We start from the raw sequence: 12,995 nt of genomic DNA on the forward strand, positions 1-12,995 counted from the left end.
TTTCCTTATTTATAAAATGATGATCTCATAGACTTATTGTGTAGATTCAGTTAATGAAACACCCAGAGCAGTGCCTGTTTCATAGTAAACACTCGGTGAGTTTTAGAGAGGAGTGGTAGTCTAGTGGCAGCTGATGCCTGTGCTAGTGTGTTTTGGGAGGTGTCTTTGGTAGTGCGTATGAAGACTGTCCTTATCATTAGAGCTATGATAGGCTTACATGTTTTCTTCATTTTCAAGATTTGTATCTACTTGTGACTGATCTCTTCCAAGAGCATGCATATGAGAGTGGAATTTTGGTCTGATTTTTAAGACTCTTAGGCTTATTTTGAGCAATCAATTTTGATGTCAAGCTTCTTTAGACTTTTTTTTTTTTTTTTTTTTTTTTGTGGATACACAGTTTCACTCTGTCGCCCAGGCTGGAGTACAGTGGCACTCCATCTTGGCTAACAGCAACCTCTGCTTCCAGGTTCAAGCCATTCTCCTGCCTCAGCCTCCTGAGTAGCAGGGTTTACACGTGTGCACCACCACGCCCAGCTAATTTTTGTATTATTAGTAGAGACTGCATTTTGCCATGTTGACCAGGCTGGTCTCGAACTCCTGACCTCAAGTGATTTATTCACCTCGACCTCCCAAAGTGCTAGGATTACAGGCATGAGCCACTGCGCCAGGCCCTCGCTTAGACTTTAATATACCTTTGGGTGTCCACTCAGTGCAGAGTCGAGCAGGTTGCCAGACTCTTAGGATATATTACATATTAAAGAAAAGAAATAGTTCTTACTGCAGGATCTCAGAAGAAAACAGTACCCCAAAATAAGGCCTCAGAAGCAGCTGTCTCTGACCTGCTGCTGCTGTCCTCTCTCTGGCCTTGCGTTCTCACCTGAGGCTAACTGTAGAAACTAAAATCCCTCTTCCCCAAAGCCATAAAACCCAAACATATCACTCTTAACTACCCCCCACCACCTTTCTGTGTAAAAAATTACCTAACCTACCTCCTTTGATTACAGGTCATAAGAACCTCATATCAGAGAGGGTCCTATCCCACACCCAGTAGGAAAGTGTATACTCTGAGAGGACAAGAAGAATCTAGACAGGCCTTGCCGGGTTTTCCAACTCCATCTGTTAACATTAAATCCTAACCTTTCTGTCCAATCTTACTTCCACATAGCTATCCATACTTGGTTAAACCTAAGCATAGAAATGGGCAGTTTCTCCTGTATCTTTACTGATCAAATAAATTTATATGCCTTTCTCCTATCAATCTTTTCTCAGTGATTTTCACCGAACCTTCAGAGGGAAAACTTTCCCTTGGCCCTTACGTTACTCTCAGGGAGCTTTCTTCGGATTGTGATTTATTCCTGACGTTATGAAGATTTTGTTTACTGCTGTATCTGTGCCATCTAGAACAATGAGCATAGGAGATGCTCTATCATTTGAGGGAATAAATCAGGAGAATAAAACTGGCGCAGCTTGATACATTTTCACAAATTGAACACACCCAACTAATCACCACCCAAAGTTAAAAAAAGAAAACTATCAGTGCTTCAGAAGTTCCCTTCATGCTCTGTTCTGTCGCTACCAGGGATAGTAACCAGTGGCAGAAATTTGGCTACTTTTGTACTTTATATAAAGGGAACCATCTAGTATCTACATAGTTCCTATAGCGTGTTTATCTTAATATGATATATTAATAGAATAATGTTTAATGATACGATTAACATGTAATTTTAATGGCTGCATGGTATTCTGTCATATAGCTACACCATAATTTAATGAGTCCCTTATTTACGCATTTATGTAGCTTGCGGTTTTTTGCTAGTAATAGGTGACACTATGATTAATAAAGATCTTTGAGTATATCACTGATTATTTCTTTAGGATGAGTTCTTAGAATTGCTGGACAAAATTATACCATTCTAAATTATTTGACACATTGCCAAATTGCCCTGCAGATGGCTGTACCAAATTACGTTCTTTCCAGCAATGAAAGAGAGTAGCCACTTTTTTTTTTTTTTTTTTAGAAGGAGTCTCGCTCTGTCACCCAGACTGGAGTGCAGTGGCACAATCTCGGCTCACTATAACCTCCGCCTCCCAGGTTCAAGCAATTCTCCTGCCTCAGACTCCCAGGTAGCTGTGATTACAGGCGTGCACCACCACGCCCAGCTAATTTTTTTTTGTATTTTTAATAAGGACGGGGTTGCACCAGATTGGCCAGGCTGGTCTCGAACTCCTGACCTTGTGATCTGCCCTCCTTGGCCTCCCAAAGTTGAAGCTGGGATTACAGACATAAGACACCATGCCTGGTGGAGAGTAGCCACTTTCTTGAAATCACTAACAACATTTCCTTGAAGTACCCATCATTTAGTTACTATCATTTAAGAAGACATTTGTCAGTTTGAATGCAGGAGAAAACTGGTGTCTCATTGCTCTAATTCAAACGTGATTCTTATTGAAGCTGAACATGTTTTCATAGGTTTGCTATTTGCCTTTTTTCTTTTCTGAATTATCTTTATGTCCTTTTGTATCATGTTTACTTCTTAGCACTTTTTTTCCCCCTCTGTTTCTAGACACTAGAATCGACTAGGTACCCTGGTACCCTGTTCTTGTAACATAAAACAAAAGGTGATAAGAGTTTAGAGCCATATTGGTAAGGGGAGCTAGAAATTTGAGCAACATTCTTACACAGGTGATTTTATTATGCAGCTACTTTGGGTTTTGTACTGTGTAAGACAGTACTCAGGAGTCTGTTGGACTATTTTACTTTAATGGTATGTGGTTTAAAAAACCTATTTTTCTGAAATTTGACTTCAGTATATCTGGAAGTATTTCTCTAAAAGACCACAATGTGCCGTGTTACTTCCCCTCTGCAAGGAAAAGAGAAATGCATGTAAAGTAAAGCAGTTGAACAGAAACAGCTTAGACCTGGGTTAGAAGCAGGGGGCATTGAGAGTGGCAGAGAGGTGGAATAAGATCAAAAAGTAGTTTACATCCGTAATCCATGGGATTTTCACATGCCACATGGTTATCTTTGTATTTCTTCATTATTTTTAGAAAAATCTTGTTTAACAATTATATGGAGAATTCAGGTAAAAACCAGTTAGGATGCCCTCGTATTAGTCCAGGTGAAAAAACAGACCGAACTGAGCAGCAGCTAGAATTAATGACAAGAAAGGGATAGATTTGAGAAATTTTCATGAAGATTTTGAGACATCAAGAAAAGATTAAATTATTCTCTGTGTAATCTATTTCTAAAAAATTTGCTTTGATTAGCCATCAAAAATAAGGTAGTAAATTTTTGGCATTAAAAGTGATGTTTCAAATATTTTGAAAGTTTGCTTTTGTGCAGCATCCTTATTTTCTGATGATGTCAGATAAAAGAGGCATTTAGATTAAATGTGGTTTTTTCCCTACAGCTTTTAATCTTTTGAGATGAGACTTTGAAACAAATGAAATAGAATATCTAAAACATTTTTTTGTGTCAATTTTCTCTAAATAAGAAGTTGAAGCGCAGGGATTTAAATAACTTCATACTTACGTAATACAAAATGTTGGCTGTGGAATCATTGTCGGAACCTTTGCCTCCTTCCTGACACTAGAATGTACATACTATTTCTGTGTGAAAAAGGTGGGGAGGCATATTGTCAATTTTATGTGGTCATTTAAATTAGTCTCCGAATTCAGACACTCATTTAGAGTGAGTTCCAGCACTAGGTACAACTTTCATCATATAATTATGTATCTGAGAAAAAATGTTCTGAGCCATGAGTTCAAAAAAATTGATGTGTTACCCAGCGTGTTCAGTGATCCGCTTGTTGCTAATTCACCAGTTGAACTGGTATTGTGCATTAAAAGATCAGAATTTAGACTCAGGTAAGCTATATTAAGCTGTATAGCTATAGACTAGAACAGTGATAAAGAATGGAGTTAGATTGCCTGGGATTAAATCTTAGCCCAGCCATTTCCAAGCTGTTTGACTTAAGTTACAGAATTCTCTGTGTGTTTCATTTGTTCAACAAGTACCAGGCCAGGCGTGGTGGCTCACCCCTGTAATCCCAGCACTTTGGGAGGCCGAGGTGGTGGATCACAAGGTCAGGAGTTCAAGACCAACCTGGCCAAGATGGTGAAACCCCATCTCTACTAAAACTACAAAAATTAGCCAGGCATGGTGGCAGGCGCCTTTAATCCCAGCTACTCGGGAGCCTGAGGCAGGAGAATCACTTGAACCTGGGCGGCAGAGGTCGCAGTGAGCTGAGATCGCGCTACTGCACTCCAGCCTGGGCCACAGAGTGGGACTCCGTCTCAAAAAAAGAACAAGTACCTACCTCAAAGGGTTGTGAACGTTAAGTGATACTCTATATGTAGTGCTTTTCACAGATTAGGTATTCAGTAAATATGGCCTATTAATAAGCTTAATCCATAAAAATTTGAGTTTATTTAAAAATAAATTTTGTCTTTATAAAAGAATTCATTTTAGTACATGACTCATTGTAGGGTGAAATAATAAATACCTATATTCCATTTGAAATGGAACTTTTATTTTTTTGAGGTGGAGTCTCACTCTTGTTGCCCAGGCTGGAGTGCAATGGTGTGATCTTGGCTCACCGCAACCTCCACCTCACAGGTTCAAGAGATTCTCCTGCCTCAGCCTCCCCAGTAGCTGGGAAAACAGGCAAGTGCCACCACACCCAGCTAATTTTGTATTTTTAGTAGAGGCAGGGTTTCTCCATGTTGGTCAGGCTGGTTTCAAACTTCTGACCTCAGATGATCTGCCCACCTCGGCCTTCCAAAGTGCTGGGATTATAGGCGTGAACACTGTGCCTGCCCTAGAATGGAACATTTTAAGAAATATATCTATTGTGGAAAATAAGGTATCTACACAAAAATTTCTGTATTAGATCCTTAAAATTATCCTAGTAGAAAGATCTGTTTTTATTATTTTAATTGGGCCTTTGAAAAAAATATCAGTGTGGTTTTGTTGTCTTTTAGACTGAATACCTAGATCCCATGGTATATAAAAACATTGCATTTAATGTAGTAAAGAGTCTGGGCTTCAGTAATTTATTTTTGGAAACTTTTTGGATCAGTTCCCACCACTGGAGAAAGAGATGAAATGGATACCTCATCAGAGCTATATATAGTCTCGTAGCTCTCAAGCCTTAAAACTGGTGATGAAAAACAAGGACAAAGTATATCTTTCTCTTCTGTCTTCTAAGGACAAGTTTTAGATGGAAATGTAGCCCTGCCCATTAGACCTTATGACAATAAAAAATGAGCTGTTCAGAATGACTTGTTACTTTATTTTTTTTTTTTTACTAAAAATGTTGCTTTCCCGTCATTCTTTAGAATATTTAGTAGGTAGTAAAAGGTTTACTGGCTGTAGAATTCATTGATATAAATAAGGGTTGCATTATTTTCCAGTATGGAAGTCCTTCAACTTCATCCGCCAAGCTTAATACCTAACGTTAATGTAGGACTTTACTTTTCAAAGCACATTTTTTTTTAGTTGCCATTGAATGCCTCCTATGTGCCTGATACTAAACCAAGAGCTTTATACATGTTATCTCATTTAATTTTTACAACAGCTTTATGAGAAGTATTATTATACCCATTTTGTAGTTGAGGAAACTGAAGCTCAAGAAGCTAAATAACTTATAACTAATATATGATTGAGCCTGGATTCCAACTGTGGCCTAATTGACTCTTAATGCTTACTGTTTTTTTATGCTACATTGCCTTTTGAAACAGATTCTTACCACAAACATCTTGTTTGTTTTGAAGAATTAATATACTTATGTGAGCATGAATACATACGTATATACATGAAAGACAAAAAAGACTCTACACCAAAATGTTATTAGTGGTTGTCTCTGGATACTGGGTTTATATGTGATTTAAAAATTCTTTTCTTTGTATTTATCTGAATTTCCTACAAACATATACTTTGTAATAAACTTATGATACATATTGAACTTCATAGTAATTGATACATGACTTATTTCTAATGTATTGTTCTTATTTCTAGATCAGTTGGCCTTATTTCCTCAGTGGAAATCTACTCACTATGATGTGGTAGTTGGCGTGTTGTCAGCTCGCAATAACCATGAACTTCGAAACGTGATAAGAAGCACCTGGATGAGGCATTTGCTACAGCATCCCACATTAAGTCAACGGTAGGTTTTCTGAGTTGTTGCCTTGCCTGGTTTATTGAAATAAGAGTTCTGAAAAACCTAGCCAGGCATGGTGGTGTGTGCCTGTAGTCCCAGCTGCCCGGGAGGCTGAGGTGGAAGGATTGCTGGAGCCTGGAAAATTGAGGCTGCAGTGAGCCGTGATTGCACCACTGCATTCCAGCCTGCGTGATGAGAATGAGTCCCTGCCTAATTTTAAAAAAAAAAAAAAAGTTCTGAAAAACTTTATTTTGAATAGAAATGTTCATTCAGATATGTGGCCTCTTCTTGGGAGAAATGGCTGTTTCATTTGCTTTTCTTCCATATAGTTTGGGCCAAAAAGTAAATTTAACCAACATTTTAAGCCAAATGATAGTTGGAAGAGAGTATATTCACTGGTTAGCATATGTAGTATTTAGATACCCAGTGTGATTTGTTTGTTTTTTGCTTTGATTTAGAATAGCAATTCTTAAAAGGTTCCATTTTAGAGCAGTTTTCTCCTTAGACACGTGCATGTCTAAATATACTTTTCACTAACTTCACAGAGATAAATTTAATTTTTTTCAGTTTTGTAGTATTTTTTAGTTGTGTAATCTGCAGTGTGTGTAATATGCCATGCTCTTTTTCCTGATTACCCTTCCAAAACTGAGCTTTGGTAATCCCTTTCATGCTGACATTAGATAGCTCTCAGCTATTAGTTAGGAGCCCAAAGCCTTAGTCTGTTCTCAGTGAGATCAGCCTCTGAAGATTGTGTGGTGAGGGACTAGGAGAAGAAATGCATAGAAAATTGACTTCTATTTATGTGAAGACTGAGGTGATAAGCAGAGAATGCCCTTTCAGGATAGAATAGCACTGGCACATTTGTGACTAAGTAGCTATACAAGCAAATTGCAGTTGTGAATTTTTTTTTTTTTTGAGACGGAGTTTCGCTCTGTCGCTCAGGCTGAAGTGCAGTGGCCCGATCTCAGCTCACTGCAACCTCCACTTCCTTGGGTTCAAGCGATTCTCCTGCCTCAGCCTCCCAAGTAGCTGGGATTACAGGCACCTGCCACCATGCCTGGCTAATTTTTGTATTTTTAGTTGAGACGGGGTTTCACCATGTTGGCCAGGTTGGTCTTGAACTCCTGACCTCAGGTGATCTGCTTGCCTCAGCCTCCCAAAGTGCTGGAATTACAAGCGTGAGCCACCAAACCCAGCCTAATTGTGAATTTTCTTGTCGCTAGTAGTGCTTTCTCATAGTAGCTTTCATTCCTTTTGAAGACAGGTTTCTTTAGTTCATGGTTGCAGTGATAATAGAGCCTATTACACAGCAAATGAAAGACCTCAGAATCATCACTACTATCAGAACCACCTCCAAAAGCTGTACTTCCTATAGTATTTCCCTGTCAGAAAATAGTGACTCTTCCACCAGTTGCTCAGACCAAAACCCTTGGTGTTATCCTGATTTTTCCTTTCACCTGCCACATCCAGTCCATCAGCATACCTTCCTAATGCTGCTTAGACCAGACCCAGAATCTGACTTCTCACCACCTTTACCACTGCCATCTGATCTAGGCTGCCATTACTTCTCACCTGGATTATTGCAGAAGCCCCCTTCTCTGAACTTACTGCTTCTACCTTTGACCCCTACATTTTATTTTCCATACAGCAGCCAGAGTGATCCTTTTAAAATTAGTCAAATTATGTCAATGCTCTATTCACACCCCTCCATTGACCTCCTTTCTTGCTCAGAGTGAAACCCCAAGTCTTTGTTGTGGTCTTTGACCTTATCTAAATACACCGGCCGCCTTACTGTACTTTCATACACTAAAAGTGCTCCTGCCTCAGGGCCTTTGCATTTGCTGTGTCCTCTCTCACTAATGTGCTCGGGACTCACTTCCTTCAGGTGTCTGCTTAGATGTCACTCTAGCAGACAGCCCCATATTAAATAGCAGCCCATCCCTATCTTGTTTCTGTCTTCCCTTAGTTGGCCTTAATTTTTTTTGGTAACACTTATCACCAACTGGCATCTGTATTGTATTTAGTTGTAAAATTGTTTGTCTTCCTCCACTTGAATGTAGGTTTCATTAGCACTGGGGGTTCAGGTTTTTTCATTGGTGTTTTCGCAATACCTAAAACCTAGCTTGGTGCAGACTAAGTCACTCAACAACTATTGAATGAATGACTCAGAACTAAATGTAATGAGTAAAGTTAATATTCAGACATTCACCACTAATTTATTTGCCATCATAACAGTCTTGCTTTAAATTTAGCATGCTCGATTTGTGTTATGAAAATGATCAGCTATCTGTATAAAAATATATATTAGGCAAAAACACGTTCCTGGGACATAGTAATTTTGTGTATCTAGTAAGAGTACCTAGTAAGATGGCTCAAAAACCAAATTTGATACATACTAGCAATAATTTAGTTAGCACATTTACTCATTCCTGTTTATACTTTTATTCCAAATGCTAGTTGTCTATGAAAGGTATTCTGCCTTAATTGGTAATTAGTAACAGAAACTGCATTTCTGTGGTTATGGCATGTTTTCCATTCTTGCATTTCTCCAAAGGACCCAAACTCAACACTAAGTACTTCTGTAAGTAGATAGTGTGGTATGTGTGGTAGAATACAAAGATAAACACAGTATAGCCTGAGTGTTAGGAGGGGCTTGACATTTAGTAGAAGGAAATAGGTATGATAGTGTAATAAAATGTTACATGTGCTGTGATATAAATAGGTAGAAAAGAGCCCGGGGTGTATGAGAAACTCCTAACGCTTCTATATAACTGGAGCACAGGGCTCGTGGTGGTGGGGGAAGGGTTGTGGCACAGTGTGAGAGAAGTAGCCAGGAGAGGTAGGACAGCAGAGAGATGTATATAAAGAAAAGAGAGGGGAAGCATATGACTGTGAGAGGCAGACAGTGAGCAGATCATGTATAACAGGCATGCGGAAGGTTGAGTGGAAGGACAAGACCTGTTGAGGCAAGGACTGCTGAGGAGCTGATCTGCAGAGGTGACCTTATGAGAGAATAAGGTCATTGAACGTAGAAAATGAAGGAGGAGGCTAGGAAGATTGCTAGTGTTCTGACTTGGAGAATAGTGGAATCAATCAAAACAAAAATACTACATGAGAAGAGCAAGTTTCATGGGAAAGAAGCTCAGTTGTGTATGTGTTGACCTTGAGGTTCCTACAGGCAGTGGTGTACTGTTGAAGGTTTACTAACTGGCTCTCTGGGAAAAAGGATGCTTATGTGTACATACATGTTTATTTTAAATTTTATTGACATAAAGGATATACAGCACTAATTGACAGATAATGACCTGTACAATACTGTTTATCGTAAATTCCATGAAGTCAGTTGATTCTCATAGAATGCTTTTGTTGTTTGTCCGACTCTCCTATCTATGACCAACTTCTGGTTGCAGTTAACAAAAGAGTATAGTTCTGACAAAAGTCTTTCTTTTAAGTTAAACAGTGAAGACTAAATTGACAAGATATGTCAGCTTTACACTTAATAAAGTCAGTGAGTTCTATGCTGTATCAGGTAATAGTTTTTGAATACTGGAATTGTATCTTCCTTGACTGTTTTTTTGAACTATTCACTCTGTAATGGCTATAGACAGACACATTACATTAAGCTTAATTTGCATTATCAACATTTTCTCTATACTTTCTTAAGTCTAGACCATCAACAAAACAATAAACCAAACCCTTATTTGTACTATTTGCCGGTTTGTAGGGTGTGAATATTCCCACCATGGCCAATACAGGTGACTAACGTAACATCTCTGAACACAGAGTCGGGGAAAGATAAGCAGTAGTTTGCCATGTATACTATTCCACCATGTAGGTGTAATAAATATAAATTACTTCAAGAACATAAATAATAGTAAAATGTAGTAAAACATTGTGATTAATTTGAGTATTTCCTTTTTTTGATATATATTTAATTATAAGGTTATATAATTTAATTTTAAATAAAGGCTATGTTTAGTAACTGTCTCACAAAATTTCTGAAAAGTTGACAGTTGACTCTCAGAAGTCAGTAGTAGCAGGCTTTAGCACACAGCTGTCTGTGGGTTATCTAGATGAAGACGTCCAATGAATTTATAGGTCCTTTACTTAGAACATGGGTCTAAACTAGAGTTACTAATTCAGGACTGGGCACAGTGGCTCGCACCTGTAATCCCAGCACTTTGGGAGGCTGAGGCAGGCAGATCACTTGAGGCCAATAGTTCGAGACCAGCCTGGCCAAAATGGTGAAACACCATCTCTACTAAAAATACAAAAATTAGCCAGGCGTGGTGGCACACGCTTGTATTCCCAGCTACTTAGGAGGCTGAGGCAGGAGAATTGCTTGAACCTGGAAGGTGGAGGCTGCAGAGAGCCGAGATTGCACCGTTGCACTCCAGCCTGGGTGACAAAGCGAGACTCTGTCTCACAAAAAAAAGGAAAAAAAGGAAAAAAACTAGAGTTACTAATTCAGGAATCACTCCCATGCTAGTTGAAGCCTTGAGAATAAATAATATTGTCTAGGGAAAGGAAGTAAAAAAAATGAGTAGATTGAGAAGAGACCCAAGGGCAGAGCCCTGAACTAATCCCCCTCTCAGTGGACAAGCTGGGGAATAAGAGCCGGTGAAGATGACTGAGCAGGCCGCAGAAGGAAGGGAAGAGAGCATTTTAGGGAACTGGGCAGTATCAAGCCGTGGAGAAGCCAGGAGGGTAAGAGTTGAAGAGTGTCTATTGATTTGGCAGCAGCTCATTGGTTACATTAGTGGAATCTCAGTGGAGGTAGTGATGTTAAAGCTAAAACTCTTGTTTTATAAAAAGAGCGGGAAGTAAGAAACAAGAGGCTGCAATTTTAATTTCTTTGTAGGACCTCAGTGTAAAGTGTGATAGCAAGGAAGGATGGAAGGTGAAGAGAATAATTAGAGTCAGGATTTTATCATGTTTATACTGTGGAGGGAAGGAGCCACTAGTTACAGGGGTAACCAGTGAAGCAAGGTCTAGGAGAGAAGGGGATTTCTTCTTGGATGGAAAGACCTAATCCTGAGCAAAAGGAACACCTTCTGAAACAGAAGAAGGCAACAAAGGAAAATTTTAGATATAGGTATGTTTTTAGGTGTGGGCATGAGAAGCTGACTTTACTATAGTTTGCTTTTAAATGATATGAACATTTGCTGGTAGCGAGGCCAGACATATTCTTACTTGCTTTAATATAGCATTGCAATGAAGGACTCATGCATAAGTAACTTGGTAGTTAGCAACTTTTAATTTGCTTGTTCCCCCATTTTGCTAGACTAGAAAAATAAAGGTAGAGAATTAATCCTCATAAACACTTGTGTCTCAAAGTAAAAGCTCTGAAATGGGCGTGAGGAAACGTGCATGTGCGAGGTGAAGATCAGTAACTGATGTTAATGCCAACACATCTCTCAGTGTGCTTGTGAAGTTCATAATAGGTGCTCATGGCTGTGAAGTGCCTGTGGAAGACAGGGAGGATCCTTATTCCTGTAAACTACTCAACATCACAAATCCAGGTAAGTCATCTTTTCCCTCAACTGCCATACACATTCTTGATGTTGAGTAAAAGTTGCTAAGCTTAATAGTATGGAGTCTGTTTTCGTTTATTTTATTTTATTTTATTATGTGTTTTAGAGACAGGGTCTTGCTATGTCGCCTAGGCTAGCATGCAGTGGCACAGTCATGGCTCACTATAACCTCAAACTCCTGGGCTCAAGTGATCCTCCTGCCTCACCACCCTGCTAGGACTACAGGCATGTGCCACGACACTTGGCTAATTTTTTGTAGAGTTGAGGTCTCGCTGTCTTGCCTGGGCTGATCTTGAATTGCTGCCCTCAAGGGATCCACCAGCCTCAGCATCCCAAAGCATTGGGATTGCAGGCATGAGCCACCATGCCCTGGAGTCTGTTTTTAATAGACTAAAATATCTTTCATCCAAATTTATGTCTCATCTTTTTTTTATTTTTTACTTTTGGAGATGGAGTCTTGCTATGTTGCCCAGGCTGGAATGTAGTTGTGCCATCTTGGCTCACTGCAACCTCTGCCGCCCGGGTTCAAGAAATTCTCCTGCCTCAGCCTCCCGAGTAGCTGGGATTACAGGTGCCCACAACTGCGCCTAGCTAATTTTTGTATTTTTAGTAGAAATGGGGTTTCACCATCTTGGCCAGGCTGGCCTCGAACTCCTGACCTCGTAATCCACCCTCCTCAGCCCCCCAAAGTGCTGAGATTACAGGCATGAGCCACCACGCCCGACCTGTTTCATCATTTTTGACAGATTGACTTGGGGTATCTGTAGAGATTCTTTACAGAATCGAAACTTCAGGATCCAGAAGACTCTATTTTTCAGTGTGATTCATATGCATTTGGAAGTTCCTTATGCTTAGATAAATCCTGAATTACCAAATTTTGAACTTTTGGAAAACTGCTGATTTTACCAGTTAATTTATAATAACCTTGAAGAAACAAATATTATGAATCACTTTCTCTTAGAATTATTATCTAATTTATTTCTGTAAAAGAAAAAATAGTAAAAAAATTTAAAACACAAGTAACATTATTTATGCCTTAAAATTAAAAGTTTGTAAAAATTTTGGTGAGGGTAAAGAAAGCTTCTCCAGCACTTTGGGACACCACAGCGGGAGGAAGAGCAGAAAACCAGCCTGGGCAACATAGTGAGACCCTATGTCTCCAGAAAAAAAAAAAATTAGCCAAGTGTGGTGGCTCACGCCTGTAGTTCCAGCTGCTGGGAGGCTGAGATAGGAGGACTGCAGTTCGAGGCTACAGTCTGAGCCCAGCAGTTCGAGGCTGCAGTAAGCTATGATCTGTTCA

General features: G+C 39.4%; 1 protein-coding gene across 10 annotated transcripts in view; it reads left to right on the forward strand.

The window, feature by feature from the left end:
- B3GALNT2 (beta-1,3-N-acetylgalactosaminyltransferase 2) overlaps window positions 1-12,995 on the forward strand; it is a 62,371-nt gene that overhangs the window by 4,012 nt on the left and 45,364 nt on the right. For 3 of the 10 annotated variants that reach the window (XR_013416016.1, XM_015126896.3, XM_077998465.1), the window contains exons 2-3: window positions 6,020-6,167; window positions 11,583-11,683. Coding sequence is in view for 9 of the 10 variants with exons in the window: in XM_015126896.3 (XP_014982382.3) it covers window positions 6,020-6,167; window positions 11,583-11,683 (249 nt within the window). In the remaining variant the exon portion in view is untranslated. Of the gene's footprint in view, window positions 1-2,018; window positions 2,125-4,543; window positions 4,667-6,019; window positions 6,168-11,498; window positions 11,684-12,995 lie in introns of all 10 variants that reach the window. The other 7 variants (XM_077998498.1, XM_077998488.1, XM_077998504.1 and 4 more) reach the window with 6 other exon arrangements.

The sequence above is a fragment of the Macaca mulatta genome, chromosome 1 (assembly GCF_049350105.2).
Source record: "Macaca mulatta isolate MMU2019108-1 chromosome 1, T2T-MMU8v2.0, whole genome shotgun sequence".
Lineage (NCBI taxonomy): Eukaryota > Metazoa > Chordata > Mammalia > Primates > Cercopithecidae > Macaca > Macaca mulatta.